Source organism: Anolis sagrei, chromosome 2, assembly GCF_037176765.1.
Source record: "Anolis sagrei isolate rAnoSag1 chromosome 2, rAnoSag1.mat, whole genome shotgun sequence".
NCBI lineage: Eukaryota > Metazoa > Chordata > Lepidosauria > Squamata > Dactyloidae > Anolis > Anolis sagrei.
The window spans coordinates 212,745,689-212,759,237 of record NC_090022.1 but is presented as its reverse complement, the minus strand read 5'-3'; the positions used below and the strand labels follow the sequence as shown (position 1 = coordinate 212,759,237).

The 13,549-nt window shown below is 41.6% G+C and overlaps 1 protein-coding gene across 3 annotated transcripts in view; it reads left to right on the top strand.

The window, feature by feature from the left end:
- The first annotated feature begins 5,299 nt into the window (after positions 1–5,299).
- Positions 5,300–13,549, top strand: part of CNTLN (centlein) — a 218,735-nt gene continuing 210,485 nt past the window's right edge. For all 3 annotated transcript variants that reach the window (XM_060762424.2, XM_067464370.1, XM_067464369.1), the window contains exon 1: positions 5,300–5,474. In XM_060762424.2, the coding sequence (XP_060618407.2) occupies positions 5,391–5,474 (84 nt within the window). In that variant the 5' untranslated portion in view covers positions 5,300–5,390. The remainder of the gene's footprint in view (positions 5,475–13,549) is intronic.

Genomic DNA, 13,549 nt, shown 5'->3' with positions numbered 1-13,549 from the left:
CAAACCAGTTGCTATGGACTATGTTTCAGAGGAAGGAATTGGCAACCCTCCTCAGTATCCCTTGTCCAAGAAACCCCTGTGAAATTCATGGTATTGCAAAAACATAGAGATATTTATACCTTTATGTTCAATCGATAATGCTGCACAATTGTACTGTTTTACATTTTTTGTTTATTTTGAAGTGTAGACTTTAAGTTGTTTCAAAGCTATTGGTGTTGGAGTTTCATTTTCATGTTAGGCCTTCATTTTAACTATATTTCATTTGGGTTTTGAGAAAAACAATTCAAAGTGCTGGCTTTAGCCTTTAAAGCCCTAAACGGTTCTGGCCCGACCTATCTGTCCGAACGCATCACCCCCTATGAACCAGTTAGGACATTAAGATCGTTCGGGGAGGCCCTGCTCTCGATCCCGCCAGCCTCACAAGCACGGCTGGCGGGGACGAGAGACAGGGCCTTCTCCGTGGTGGCCCCTTGGCTGTGGAACACCCTTCCCGCAGACGTTAGATCGGCTCCCTCCCTGCTGGTGTTCAGGAGAAGAGTGAAGACCTGGCTCTTTGAACAGGCGTTCAATTAAGCAGTGCAATCAATTGACTGAGTTTGGAACTGGAATAATGGATGAGGAGATCGGATTGTGATTTTACTGATGAGACGTGACGGATTAGTTATTGGATGTATTGATGTTTGTTCATTTACTGATGTATTGTTGTATTGTTTTAACTGCTTTAGTGAGTGTTTAGATGCTAATGCTATGCACTTTGTATATTGTCCTGTTGTAAACCGCACTGAGTCGCCTACGGGCTGAGATAGTGCGGTATACAAATAAAGTAAATAAATAAATAAATAAATAAATAAAAAAGAGGGATATAAACAAGGTTATAGCACTAGGATAATGACAAGATATGCAATTTTTCTACAGGAAATAAATATACTACTTCCCCATTTCTGCTCTTTTTGCCAAGGCAAGTAGGTAGGCAATTGTTGGGAAAGAGAACAGCTGAGTCTGTGCTAAGGAAAAATAAAGGAGACCAGGGTTTCTTGACGTTTTTCCCCACAACCAACATTTGTAAGGCTTGCTTAAAAAGCTGATTTTCCTTTTCATGAAGTACAGCTGAGTCCACTGTAAACACTACATTACCATGTAAATGTCTAAAACAACCACTGGGTGACTTCAGAACATTTTGTACTGTTATAGGCTTTCATGGCTAGAATTACTGGGTTGCTGTGAGTTTTCCAGGCTCCATGGCTATGTTCCAGAAGCATTCTCTCCTGACGTTTCATCCACATCTATGGCAGGTATCCTCACAGGTTGTGAGGTCTGTTGAAAACTAGGCAAGTGAGGTTTATTTATAAGTGGAACGCCCAGGGTTGGAGAAAGAACTCTTGTCTGCTTGAGGCAGGTGTGAATGTTGCAATTAGCCACCTTGATTAGCATTTAATGGCCTTGCAGCTTCAATGCCTGGCTGGTTGCTGCCTGGGGGAATCCTTTGTTGGGATGTGTTATTTGGCCCTGATTGATTGTTGTCTGGAATTCCCGTTTTTCTGAGTGTTGTTTTTTATTTACTGTCCTGATTTTAGAGTTTTTAAGTACTGGTAGCCAGATTTTGTTGATTTTCATGGTTTCCTCCTTTCTGTTGAAATTGTCCACATGCTTGTGGATTTCAATGGCTTCTCTGTGTAGCCTGACACGGTGGTCCAGCATTTCTGTGTTATCCAATAATATGCTGTGTCAAGTTTGGTTCATTAGGTGCTCTGCTATGGCTGACTTCCCCGGCTGAGTGAGTCTGCAGTGCCTTTCATGTTTTCCCCAGGCATTTGCCTAGTTTCCAACAGACCTCACAGCCTCTGAGGATGTCTGCCATAGATGTGGGTGAAACGTCAGGAGAGAATGCTTCTGGAACATGGCCATACAGCCCAGAAAACATACAGCAACCCAGTGATTCCGGCCATGAAGACCTTCAACACTTTGCATTTGTCTTTGAACTGTGCTCATTCCTTTAAAAATGCATATCTGTGGCAATGTAATCTGAACTTGACACCACGCTTTTTCCAGAGGCAAGGTTGTCAATTTCTTTAATTATTTTAAAATTTGTAACTAATTTTAATGCTTCTTGATAAGTTGCATGGAGATCTTTCCGTCCACTGTGGAATTAATGCCATACCTCAATGCTGCAGAATCCTGGGAGTTGTCATTTGGAAAGACCCCAGCACTCTTGGGCAGAGAAGGCTAAAGACCTTGCAAAACTACAGCTCTTAGGATTCTGTGGCATTGAGCCACGGCACTTTCAGTGGTATCATACTGCAAAAGCTGTACAGTACATAGAAAAACTGAATGTAGGCAGAGTTCTTGTAGTACCTTAAGAGGCTGAGAGGACAATTGTAGGCAATGGGCTGGATCTGCACTGCCAGTTTCGGAATGTGGATTAACTGCATTTATCTGGATTACAGGGCAGTGTGGACTGATACAGGGTGAGGCAGCATAACTTCCTTTTAAAAAATGTGCGCCATTCAGTTGGTTGAAGACATATGGGAGCGCTAGTGGTTTCGTTCGAGAGGCGGGAGTATAATGTTTTGTCCTGACACAGTTTAGTCACCATCATGCGTTGGAACAGTTAGGAGCGTGCTTTTGCCGTTGAGGCCTACTTTTCGAGCGGATTTGGAGTGGTTGGCCCGCTCTCCAGATTTGGCCCCTTCTGATTTTTTAATGGGTTTTTTGAAATCTCGTGTTTATGTGAACCATCCAAGGACCCTACAAGATTTCAAGACCAACATCCAGGAAGAAATTGCCAACATAACGCCTGCTATGCTGGCAAGAGTCATGACAAACGCCAGAAATCGGTTTACTCAGTGTATGGAGAATGGGGGATGTCACCTACCTAATTTGATCTTCAAAACTACGTGAAATAAAACTTTGGATATGCGCCTACATTATAAAAAAATATTCTGATTCATACAATGGGTTTCATTAAGTTTTGAGGAGTCCCTGGTGGTGCAGTGGGTTAAACCCCTGTGCTGGCAGGACGGAAGACTGACGGGTCGCAGGTTTGAATCTGGGGAGAGGCAGATGAGCTCCCTATCAGTTCCAGCTCCTTATAGGGAGACATGAGAGAAGCCTCCCACAAGGATGATAAACATCAAATCATTTGAACGTCCCCTGGGCAACATCCTTGCAAATGGCCAATTATCTTCATTTCACTTTATTTCTTAATTAGTCGCTCTCCACCAAGGTGCTCCGAGCGACTTACAATCTAAAATAGCATTTACACAATATAAAAACATTCAACATAAAAACATTCAACAGTGACTATTTGGCAAATTAGATCTGATTACTTAAATGCACAACCAAACAGCCAAGTCTTGAGCGCCTTTACAAAAGGTCGCAACTCTGACATTGCTCTAATGTATGGAGGCAATGACACCAGAAGCGACTTGCAGTTTCTCAAGTCACTCCTGACACGACAAAAAATAAAAAAATAGTTTTGAAAATAGGAAGTTATGCTGCTCACCCTGTATAATCCAGTTCAATGCAGATATTCCACATTCTGAAACTGGATCTTAACAGGGTGGGTTCAGGATGCAGCTACATTGAAGAATTAATGTGGTTTGACACCGCTTTAACTTCTCAGTGCTTGGCCACGGTAGTCCACGCTCTGGTTACATCCCGTTTAGACTACTGCAACGCTCTCTACGTGGGGTTGCCTTTGAAGACAGCTCGGAAGCTCTAACTAGTCCAACGCTCGGCAGCCATGATTTTAACAGGAGCGGAGCGCAGGGAGCATACAACCCCCCTGTTGCGCCAACTCCACTGGCTACCGATCTGCTACCAGGCTGAATTCAAAGTGCTGGCGTTGGCCTTTAAAGCCCTAAACGGTTCCGGCCCAAGCTACCTATCCGACCGCATCTCTGACTTTGAGATCTTCCGGGGAGACCCTGCTCTCGATCCCGCCTGCTTCTCAAGCTCGGCTGGTGGGGACGAGAGATAGGGCCTTCTCGGTGGTGGCTCCTCGGCTGTGGAACGCCCTTCCTACGGACATTAGACTAGCACCATCTCTAATGGTATTCCGCAAAAAAGTGAAGACCTGGCTGTTTGAGCAGGTGTTCCAATAATTAGTGCAATGATTGGTTAATGAACACTGGAATGGAACAATGGATGACAAATCTGGAACATGTTTTTGATGACGAGACGACAGTGAATGGGTATTGTAGTAACTGTTTATTAATTGTGTAATGTGTTAGGTTGTTAACTGTTTCTATACTGTAGCACTGAATTTTTGCTGTTCGTATTTGTTGTGAACCGCTGTGAGTCGCCTTCGGACTGAGAACAGCGATATATAAGTAAGGTAAATAAATAAATATGTAATCATGGGGGTTGTAGTTTTATTTATTTATTTATTTTTATTTCTGTCACTTTTACCCCGCCCTTCTCACTCCCTAGGGGGGACTCAGGGCGGCTTACAGAGAAAGGCACAATTCGATGCCTTGTCACATATACATACATATATAAAAACTATTAAGCAATTACAAATTAAAAATTAAATCATCAATACACAGTAATACTAAAAACACACTAGTAGGCTAATCCTGAGCTCAGTGTTTGGAGTTCCGTAAATCCATTCCGTCTTGTCCAATTCCAGCTCGTCATCAAGTCTTTCTTTAACTGCCTGAATGTCCAAATGCCTGGTCCCACATCCAGGTCTTCAACCTCTTCCTAAATGAAAGAAGGGACGTTGCCGATCTAATCTCCCCGGGGAGTGAGTTCCACAGGCGGGGGGCCACCACCGAGAAGGCTCTGCTTCCCGTCCCCGCCAATCTCACTTGTGATAGAGGCGGGGTCGCGAGCAGGGCCTCCCCAGAGGATCTTAGATTCCGAGGTGGGACGTCTTTAGCCTTCTCTGCCATTTCATTTAGTGCTTCACTAAACTATAAATCCCAGGATTCCATAGCACTGAGCCCTGGGAGTTAAAGTGGTGTCAAACTGCAGTGTAGAGGCACCCTATGTCTCAAAGGTGCCACAAGATCCCTTTGCATGTTGATCCAGACGAGCATTAAGGCGAAAATCCTCAGCGCTTTGAGAAAAGCAGCGCGCAGTTGAGGCGCGAAGTCCAAAGAAGGGGGAGGCCTCCTTCTCCTCCCTCCCTCCCGTTGCCTCTTTCCTCAACCGCCGAGCGTGCTTGTTGTTGTGTTCCTTAGCGCCGCCCGCACGCTTCTTGCTTCCCCTCTTCCTGAAGTGTAAAGTTAAACCAAAGTACAAGATGAGTGACAGGGAGGAGGAGGCGGGGCTTAGGCGAACCCTTTCCCCTCATTGGTTCGCGGCCGGCTTTTCGATTTCCTTCCCCGCGCTTCTTTGCGCCTCAACGGCCCCCTCGCGGTCCCCTGAGGCGTGAAGGCGGTAATATGGAGCCCCCTTCTGCAGCCTCCCGGGCCCCGAAGCTGGAGGAAGAACTCAGGAGCCTCCATGAGGAGCTGAGCCAGTGCCAGGTCGGTAGCGAGGCGGGGAAGGAAGACAACACTAGCTTGAGTGTGGCGGCCCAGTCGATTTGGACTTCACTTCCCAGAATTCCTAGCTATCGGTCTAGCTCGGGGAGGCTTCTGGGAGTTGAAGTCCCAAGAAGCTGGAGGCATCACGTTCGGGAACCACTGCGCCTGCGCAGAAGATTGCTCCTTGCTGCTTGTTGCTCTCCCTCCTGCAACTTCTCTGAGGGGGCATCTCTACAGCATGGGGCTGTGGGAGTTGTGGGAGTTGAAGTCCAAAACACCAGAAAGGCCGGAGTTTGCTCATGCCTGTTGTAGAATGACTGCAGGGTTTTTTGTCGTGTCAGGAGCGACTTGAGAAACTGCAAGTCGCTTCTGGTGTGAGAGAATTGGCCGTCTGCAAGGACGTTGCCCAGGGGACGCCCGGATGTTTGATATTTTGCCATCCTTGTGAGAGGCTTCTCTCATGCCCCTTATGGGACGCTGGAGCTGACAGGGGAAGCTCATCCATGTGCTCCCCGGATTCGAACTTGCGACCTGTCAGTCTTCAGTCCTGCTGGCACAAGGGTTTAACCCACTGCGCCACCTGGGGCCCCTTCCATGAATGAAGGTTGACATAATTTGAGTTCCCATGACCTAATGTTACTGAATCCTGGAAATTGTACTTCGTTCAGGCATTACCATAGTTTTGGCAGAGAAGGCTTGCCAAACTACAACTCCCAGTATTTCATAGCATTGAGCAATAAAGTGAGGTCAAACTGCATTGTTTCTACAGTGTAGATTGTGGGAGCATGCAAGGAATCGGTGAGCGTGTGTCTACTGCAAAATAAGATGCATGAAGCTGATTGGTTGGGCAGTGCCCAGGGAGATGGCTAAGCCTGGGACTTTTGGATACTGTTACATTTTCATTCAGGCCTGAACTACACAGGTGCAGAGAGAGACAGATTTTGGAGTGTATTCTTGTTTCGTGAGCTGTTGAGGAGTTTATCCAAATAGACAAAGAAATCCCAGCCAGTTTATCAGCTGTTAGGATTTCTGGGAGTTGAAGCCCCAAACATCTGAGGACCTACAGGTTGAGAACCACTGCAGTGCAGCATAAGATTGAGTGTGCAGATCAAGGTGAAATCTTACTTCAAATAAGACTGTCTAATTGAAATGCCATGGTAAAGTTACCATTAGTGAGCAAGTGCTCTGCTACACAATTTTGACCATTTTCACTGAGTGCCTCTTGCTAAAGGGAATACGTAAATGAGCCAGGACTTATCTGTATGCCATTTAGTGTAACGTCCAAACATGGAACACTGGTTTGTTTGCTTTTTTCCTAAGAAGAGGGATTCACTATTGACTTTGAAGTGGAACAAGCTAGAATTCTGAGTTTGGATGTGACACCGAGCCTTCCATTGTTGGAGAATCCCTTCATTTTTAGCTACTCCTTTTGGCCAGAGGAAACCAGTTAAATGATCAAACAGTGAAAGAGCAAGCTTTCTGGCTCATCACGACATTCACATGTGTCTATTCTAAACTGTAACTAGGGGTACATCTGCACTGCAAAATTAATGCAGTTTTGTCACTTCAACCTCTTAAAAGTGCAGTTTTAAGCCCAAACAGGTAATGCTTCTTGGTCCCAAGAGAAATGATTTATTTTGGAAAAATAAGTAAAACGTGAAAGAAAAATATGAAAAAAGGTCCCAGGGCCCTGTGAGTGCCAAGAAGATGGAACAATTAATGAAACAGTTACATTTATTTTTTATAGGTAAAACAATGTAAAGATGTCCTCTGGAGCGTTTCTCTGTTTATGTCCAGTATGATTGAGCTGTTGAACTTGCTGATCAAAAGGTTGGCGTTTCGAATCCAGGGAGCAGGGTGAGCTCCCGCTGTTAGGCCCAGCTTCTGCCAACCTAGCAGTTCGAAAACATGCAAATGTGAGTAGATCAATAGGTACCACTTTTGCGGGAAGATAACGGTGCTCCATGCAGTCATTCCGGCCACATGACCTAGGAGGTGACTATGGACAACGCTGGCTCTTCAGCTTAGAAATTGAGATGAGCACCAACCCCCAGAGTTGGACACTACTAGACTTAATGTCAGGGCAAACCTTTACCTTTACTTCTACATTAGCTCATTCTTTTAGCTCATTATTTTCAAGGTCAGAAATGACATATTCAGCAGAGGGGAGAGGGGAGACAGTTCCTGGCTTCTGGAAAGTTCAGACTCTAAATGGGGTGGCTATTGTTGGCTCTTAGTTTGACACCCCTTGAACTGCCATAGCTGAATGTTAGGGAATAATGGGAGTGGTAGCTTTTCAAAGTCTTTAGCCTTCTCTGCCAAGAGTGCTGGTGCCTCACCAAAGTACAAATGTCAGGATTTCATAGCTTTGGGCCTTGTCACTTATAGTGGTGTCAAGCTGCATGAATTATACAGTGCTGTAGAAGATGCACCCTAAGTAGGACATTGTTTCTTGGAAACTTATAAGTGGCACTCTGTGTTGAACATTTGTGTTATAAACATTATCTTGCTGTCTTGTAGAGCAATTTATTTATTTATTTATTTATTTATGACATTTATATGCCACCCTTCTCACCCTGAAGGGGACACAGAGCGGCTTACATATCATATGTACATACAACATAGAAGATAAAGTTTGTTTCCAAAGATACCAAATAATAATAATAATAAAATAAAAATGAGTTATATGGGCCACCACATTGTTGACCAGGAGTGCAGATCAAAACTATCAAAATGTATCAAATCTCAGGGTTTGAAAAGCTGCATTTTATAGCCAAAGAATGCACGTTTTTTAAAAATTCCTGTAAATTTTTTGGATTTTGGATTTGGTACCTTTTGGAAACAAACCCCTATGCGTATGTTCTGTAATCACCCTGTGATCAGTGCAATCCTGAACCACTTCACTCATTTTTTTCATTCCCCAAATGGGGAATGTTTGTCAACAAAAGCTTCTGGGATTATGATTCTTAATTTTAAATCTATTTAACTCTCATGACGTTTCGGGACCTCAGTGCTCTCTTTGTTTTTCAGAATTGGGTATGACTGGTTAGTCATATTAGGTTTTGGAAAAACGGGCTTATGTTGTTCATCAGGAGGGCTTGAATATATGAAGAATGTATGATCTTAGATTTTTGATAATTGCTCACCAATACATAAAGTACCTCTGGGCATGGGATTTCTCTATGTTTAAAGTAATCATAGTTAAGAACTCCTGAAGTTACTTATCCGTAGTGTGAAGTCTTTGGTACATCTTGAATCTGCTGCCAATCAGTTTAACTGCGTGATTCTGAGTCCTAATAACATGAGAGAAAATATATCTGTTCAGTGTTCATAACTTTGCTAATATTGTTTATTTACTAGTTTCAGTAGCTCTTTTGTGTGTCTGTAAAAACTCTGACATTGTAAGTATTCTTCATGTTAAAAATGCTCAGCTTGCATCACTTTAATTATTGTTTCTACCTCTTTGACAGTTCTGTAATAGCAATGTAAGCTGCCTGAGTCCCTTCGGGGAAATGGAAGCGGGAGACCAAAATAAAGAAATTGTTGTTGTTTTTGTTGTTGTTGTTAGTATTATTAGAAACACAACAAGATTAGTACACAGCAAACAAGATCACTATGCTGTCTGTTGTATTGGATCACATGTCGAACACTTCCCAAGCGTCTAGGACTGTGTGATGTATCGGCTAATAATAATAATAATAATAATAATAATAATAATAATGTGATACTTGTTTATTTTCAACTCTTTGCTCAACAGTTTCAGACTTTTAACTTGCCCCTTTCAATGTATTTTCTACTGTGACCTTAAGGGCCCATTATCTGTGTGCCCACAGTTAGTTTACACCAGTTATGTGTAGTCACAATTTGTCTGTATCAGTGCTCAAATACTGATTTTAGAGTCTTTAAAAATATAACTATTTGCTTGCCCATTCAAACAATCTGGGGAGAGTCTTTTGAAAATTGTGCAGTATCTGCAAGATGTTGTATTATCCTGAATAACTGGTGTCATTTGCAAGTCTGCCTCTCTTATTGTTCTCCCCTGACTCCAGATCATTTATGAATAAGTTAAATAGCACCAGTCCCAATACAGATCCTTAGGGGACCCCCTGTTTTCCATGAATTTATCTGGGACAGATGTTAGGCTGACTAGTCTGTAATTATGTGGATTCCCCCCTGGATCCTTTTTTTAAAAAATTGATGCTGCATTGGCTACCTTCCAGTCCTTTGCGAAGGAGATTTATTTTAGTGATAAGTTGCATATTTTTGTTAAAAGATCAGCAATTTCACGTTTGAGCTCTTTAGGAACTCTTGGGTGAGTGCCAATGCGGCTCTGGCGACATATTTTTCATTGGTCATTTACTTCTAAAGCTGTATCCTTTGTCACCTCCATGGGATACAGTTTGTCAAAGGCACTTCCACAAAACAGTAGTTTGAGTGGGAGACTCTTTTCCAATGTCATCTGCACCAAAGGCTGGTACCAAAACTTAATAGTGGGCTCTCCTACAAATAAGACCAAATGAATTATTAGTTCAAAAATGAGCTTATAAGATTGCCTCCCTCACAAGACTTCACTTAATAAATTGTCGTAGCACCAAAAAACAAAACAAATTGGAGACGATAGGAGTGCAATGCATACATTGAGTCACAAACTGTTTTAAAAGATTACTGAACATAATAGTTGATGACAGTGTTTCAATTGCAGGATACTTGTGTAGATATTTCTGCCTGTTTTAGAGTATTGAAAGTGCTTATTTATTTATTTGTTTGTTTATTTTTCGGCAATCACTACAACTGTGATCCTCATGAGACCAGTACCTTCAGTTTCACCTACTCACATCCTACAAAATATGTCTTTATTAATTTTCTACGTCTTCCAGGCAATTCTATGGCATGCTTCTACTAGTTGTCGTAGAGATGCCCTAGAGGACCTCGCAAATTTCTGGAGAGGAAGTCAGTCATTTCAGTAGAGTTCACTCTTATCCACAGTTTTCTGTTTCCACATTAAGTTTAGGAACTGTGAATATATAAGGGGTTGTATTGTATATTTGAGTCTCATGAAGTTTGGTAAGACTCATTACACATGTTAATGTATTAGATGCTTATGACCTCATTGTAACAATACGCTATTGTGTTCAGTTGTATTTTAGACAACTATGAGTGGCATCTTAATGGCTGTAAATTCTCCAGTTCAGAATATACCCCCTCCCCCAATTGCATCGAGGAGATTTTTATTCTTCACAAAGCAGGTAGAAACATGATAGAACTTCTTGATTTTTTTCTGTAATTTTCCATATTGTTTATGCACATGCATTTTGTCTGATCACATATTACCTTGGAATGGAGATACACTTGGAAATAGTCAGAGTGTTGTGGGATATGCCTTCAAAATAGATTTTCTTAGATGGGATGTTCTCTGTATTGATGTAGGAACTTCACTAAAGGATATCAGATAGGGGGAGTAGAAACACCCACTCATGAAACCTATAATGCTGCAAGTAAGAATAGAAGTGCTGAGGTGGATATAACAAAGTCAGACTCTGTAGAAGGTACCTTCATAGTCTCAAATCACATAGTTTTAATTCAGGTAATAAACTATTCTTGTATGCATTCAGGTCATTTCCAACTTATGGTGACCCTAAGGTGGACCTAACGTTGAGTTTCCTTGTCTTGACAAGATTTGTTCAAAGGGGTGGGAGTGATAATCTTTGCCTTTCTTTGAGGCTAAGGAAGTATGGCCTACCTTAGGTCACCAGTGGGTTTCCAAGGCTAAGTGCAGATCCAAACCCTTGGCTCCAGAGTTGTAGTCCAGTGCTCAAACCACTATACAATGCTGCATATGGAATAGTCTGTACATTATTCAATACAGACATGCAAAACACAATTGCAATCTGCCACACCAGAGAAGAGATTTCTGTGACTTTCCAAATATTTTGGGCTACAGTTCCCATAATCCCATGAAAGCTGGAAGTAAAAAGCACCGGGATTGTGGCGCAGCAGGCTGAATGTCAGCTGCATTAAGTTCACTCTGACCAAAAAGGTCATGAGTTCAAAGCCAGCCCGGGTTGGAGTGGGTTTCCAACCAATTGTGTGTAGCCTGTTGTCGACCTTTGCAACCCGAAAAACAGTTGCATCTGTCAAGTAGGAAAATAAGGTACCACCTTAAAGTGTGGGGAGGCTAAATTACCTGATTTATGAGGCCATAAAGAAGACTCCAGCAAAGCATTCCAGCGGGGAAGCATGCGGGAATGCGCAAGTGCTTCATCAGCGTTGCAGATGGACGATGAAAGTGACCGCTCCCTTGGTGGCCAGAAAAAGTTAAATAGCCTTTGTCTATGTATATGTTTGTATGTCAAAATTGGCATTAAATGTTTGCCATATATATGTACACTGTAATCCGCCCTGAGTCCCCTGCAGGGTGAGAAGGGCGGAATATAAAAGCTGTAAATAAATAAATAAATAAATAAAAATAATAGGAAATTGGCACCATGTGAAGGAGTACAGATACCCTAATATATATGCTTATGGAGGGTGGGGATTTGCTGCTTTTAATAATTTGAGACTTATTTTCCAATAGAACTATGGATGATTTCTTTTCATACTTAATGGAACACTTAAATACTAGTCAAAAGTAACAAATCGAAAGCCACATGCATCCCTTAATAGAAGATACACATTAGTACAACATCACATAGATCTAACTCACAGTCTTACATTCATGCTCACATGCAAAGCATTAATCGTGGAAGAAAAACTGTGACACTAAATGTCCATAAAAACTGTGTTTATTTAACTAGTTTTACACACAGCTTCAGAAATGAGATAGTCCAGTTGAGAAATAAGAACAACGTTCTAGGCACAGTGTCCATAAAGGTCAAAGGGCATTATTAATTTGGCTTGATTTGGATCTTTGGTAGGGTGGCACACAACCGGGACATTGCTCTTTGCAAAGAAATGATTAATTACAGATTTGTGGCACTTCCTGTAGTAGGTGTAGCAATGAACTGTTAGGTCAAATGAATGCTGAGAATATTGTAAGTTCATTAAGTAAGTTCAGTGGCATGTGAAGATACTCTGGTTTAAGCCATGTTTCATAGAGCATGGAGAAGTGAAACTATATAGTGAATCCATGGATACACTGTCACAGTGTTTAAAACTGTTGAAATAACGAATGAAAAATACATATTAAACATTACTGTTACTTAATGCTACATTTCATATACCTATTCGATGATTCATGTAGAGGTCATTTTATGGACACCAAGCATGATACATGTTACCTCTCTTTTATTGTTACTTAACTTTGCGTATGTGTTTTGTTTGTCCCTTTTGTGATGTAATAAATTGTAGTCTAATCTCTGCCAAACTGGCTGAATCTTGCCTTGAAATTACTTGTTTTCTACTTCTGTTCATATTGAGTGTCTGCAAAGACCTTAAGATGAAAAAAAGGAATAAGGGATTGAGGAAAAATAGAAACCTGGAAACATGATTGAAAATAACTGTTTTTTAATTTTGCATGAGTTTTACCACTTCTTCGGGTGTAACACAGTTCAGAAAAAAACAAAACAAAAGGAAAAGACCAGATTCAGGCCAACTTCACTTTCACTTCTTACCTCAAATCAGAGTTTATAATGCCATGTCTCAGATATTTAGAGCAGGTGAATAAGTCGTACAAGTTGAGCATCCTTTGTCCCAAAACCTAACATTGTCCTCATGTACAGCTGAGATAGTGGCACCTTTGCTTTCTGATGGTTCATTACATGCAAACTTTGTTTCATGCACAAAACGATTAATAATATTGTATAAAATTATCTTCAGACTATGTGTAAAATGTACATGAAGCATATGCTAATTTCATGCTTAGATTTGGGTCTCATCTCTAATATGATGGTATATGCAAACAGAGGTATTCCAAAATCCAAAAGAAATTTGAAATCCCAAATAATTCTGGTCCCAAGCATTTCAGATAAGGAATATTCAACCTGTATCTTTCAGCAATATAAATATGAGGGTCTGGAGTTTTTGGGCTTTGTGTTGCTGAGCTTGAATTGTTCATATAGCCAAAACAGATGAATGCA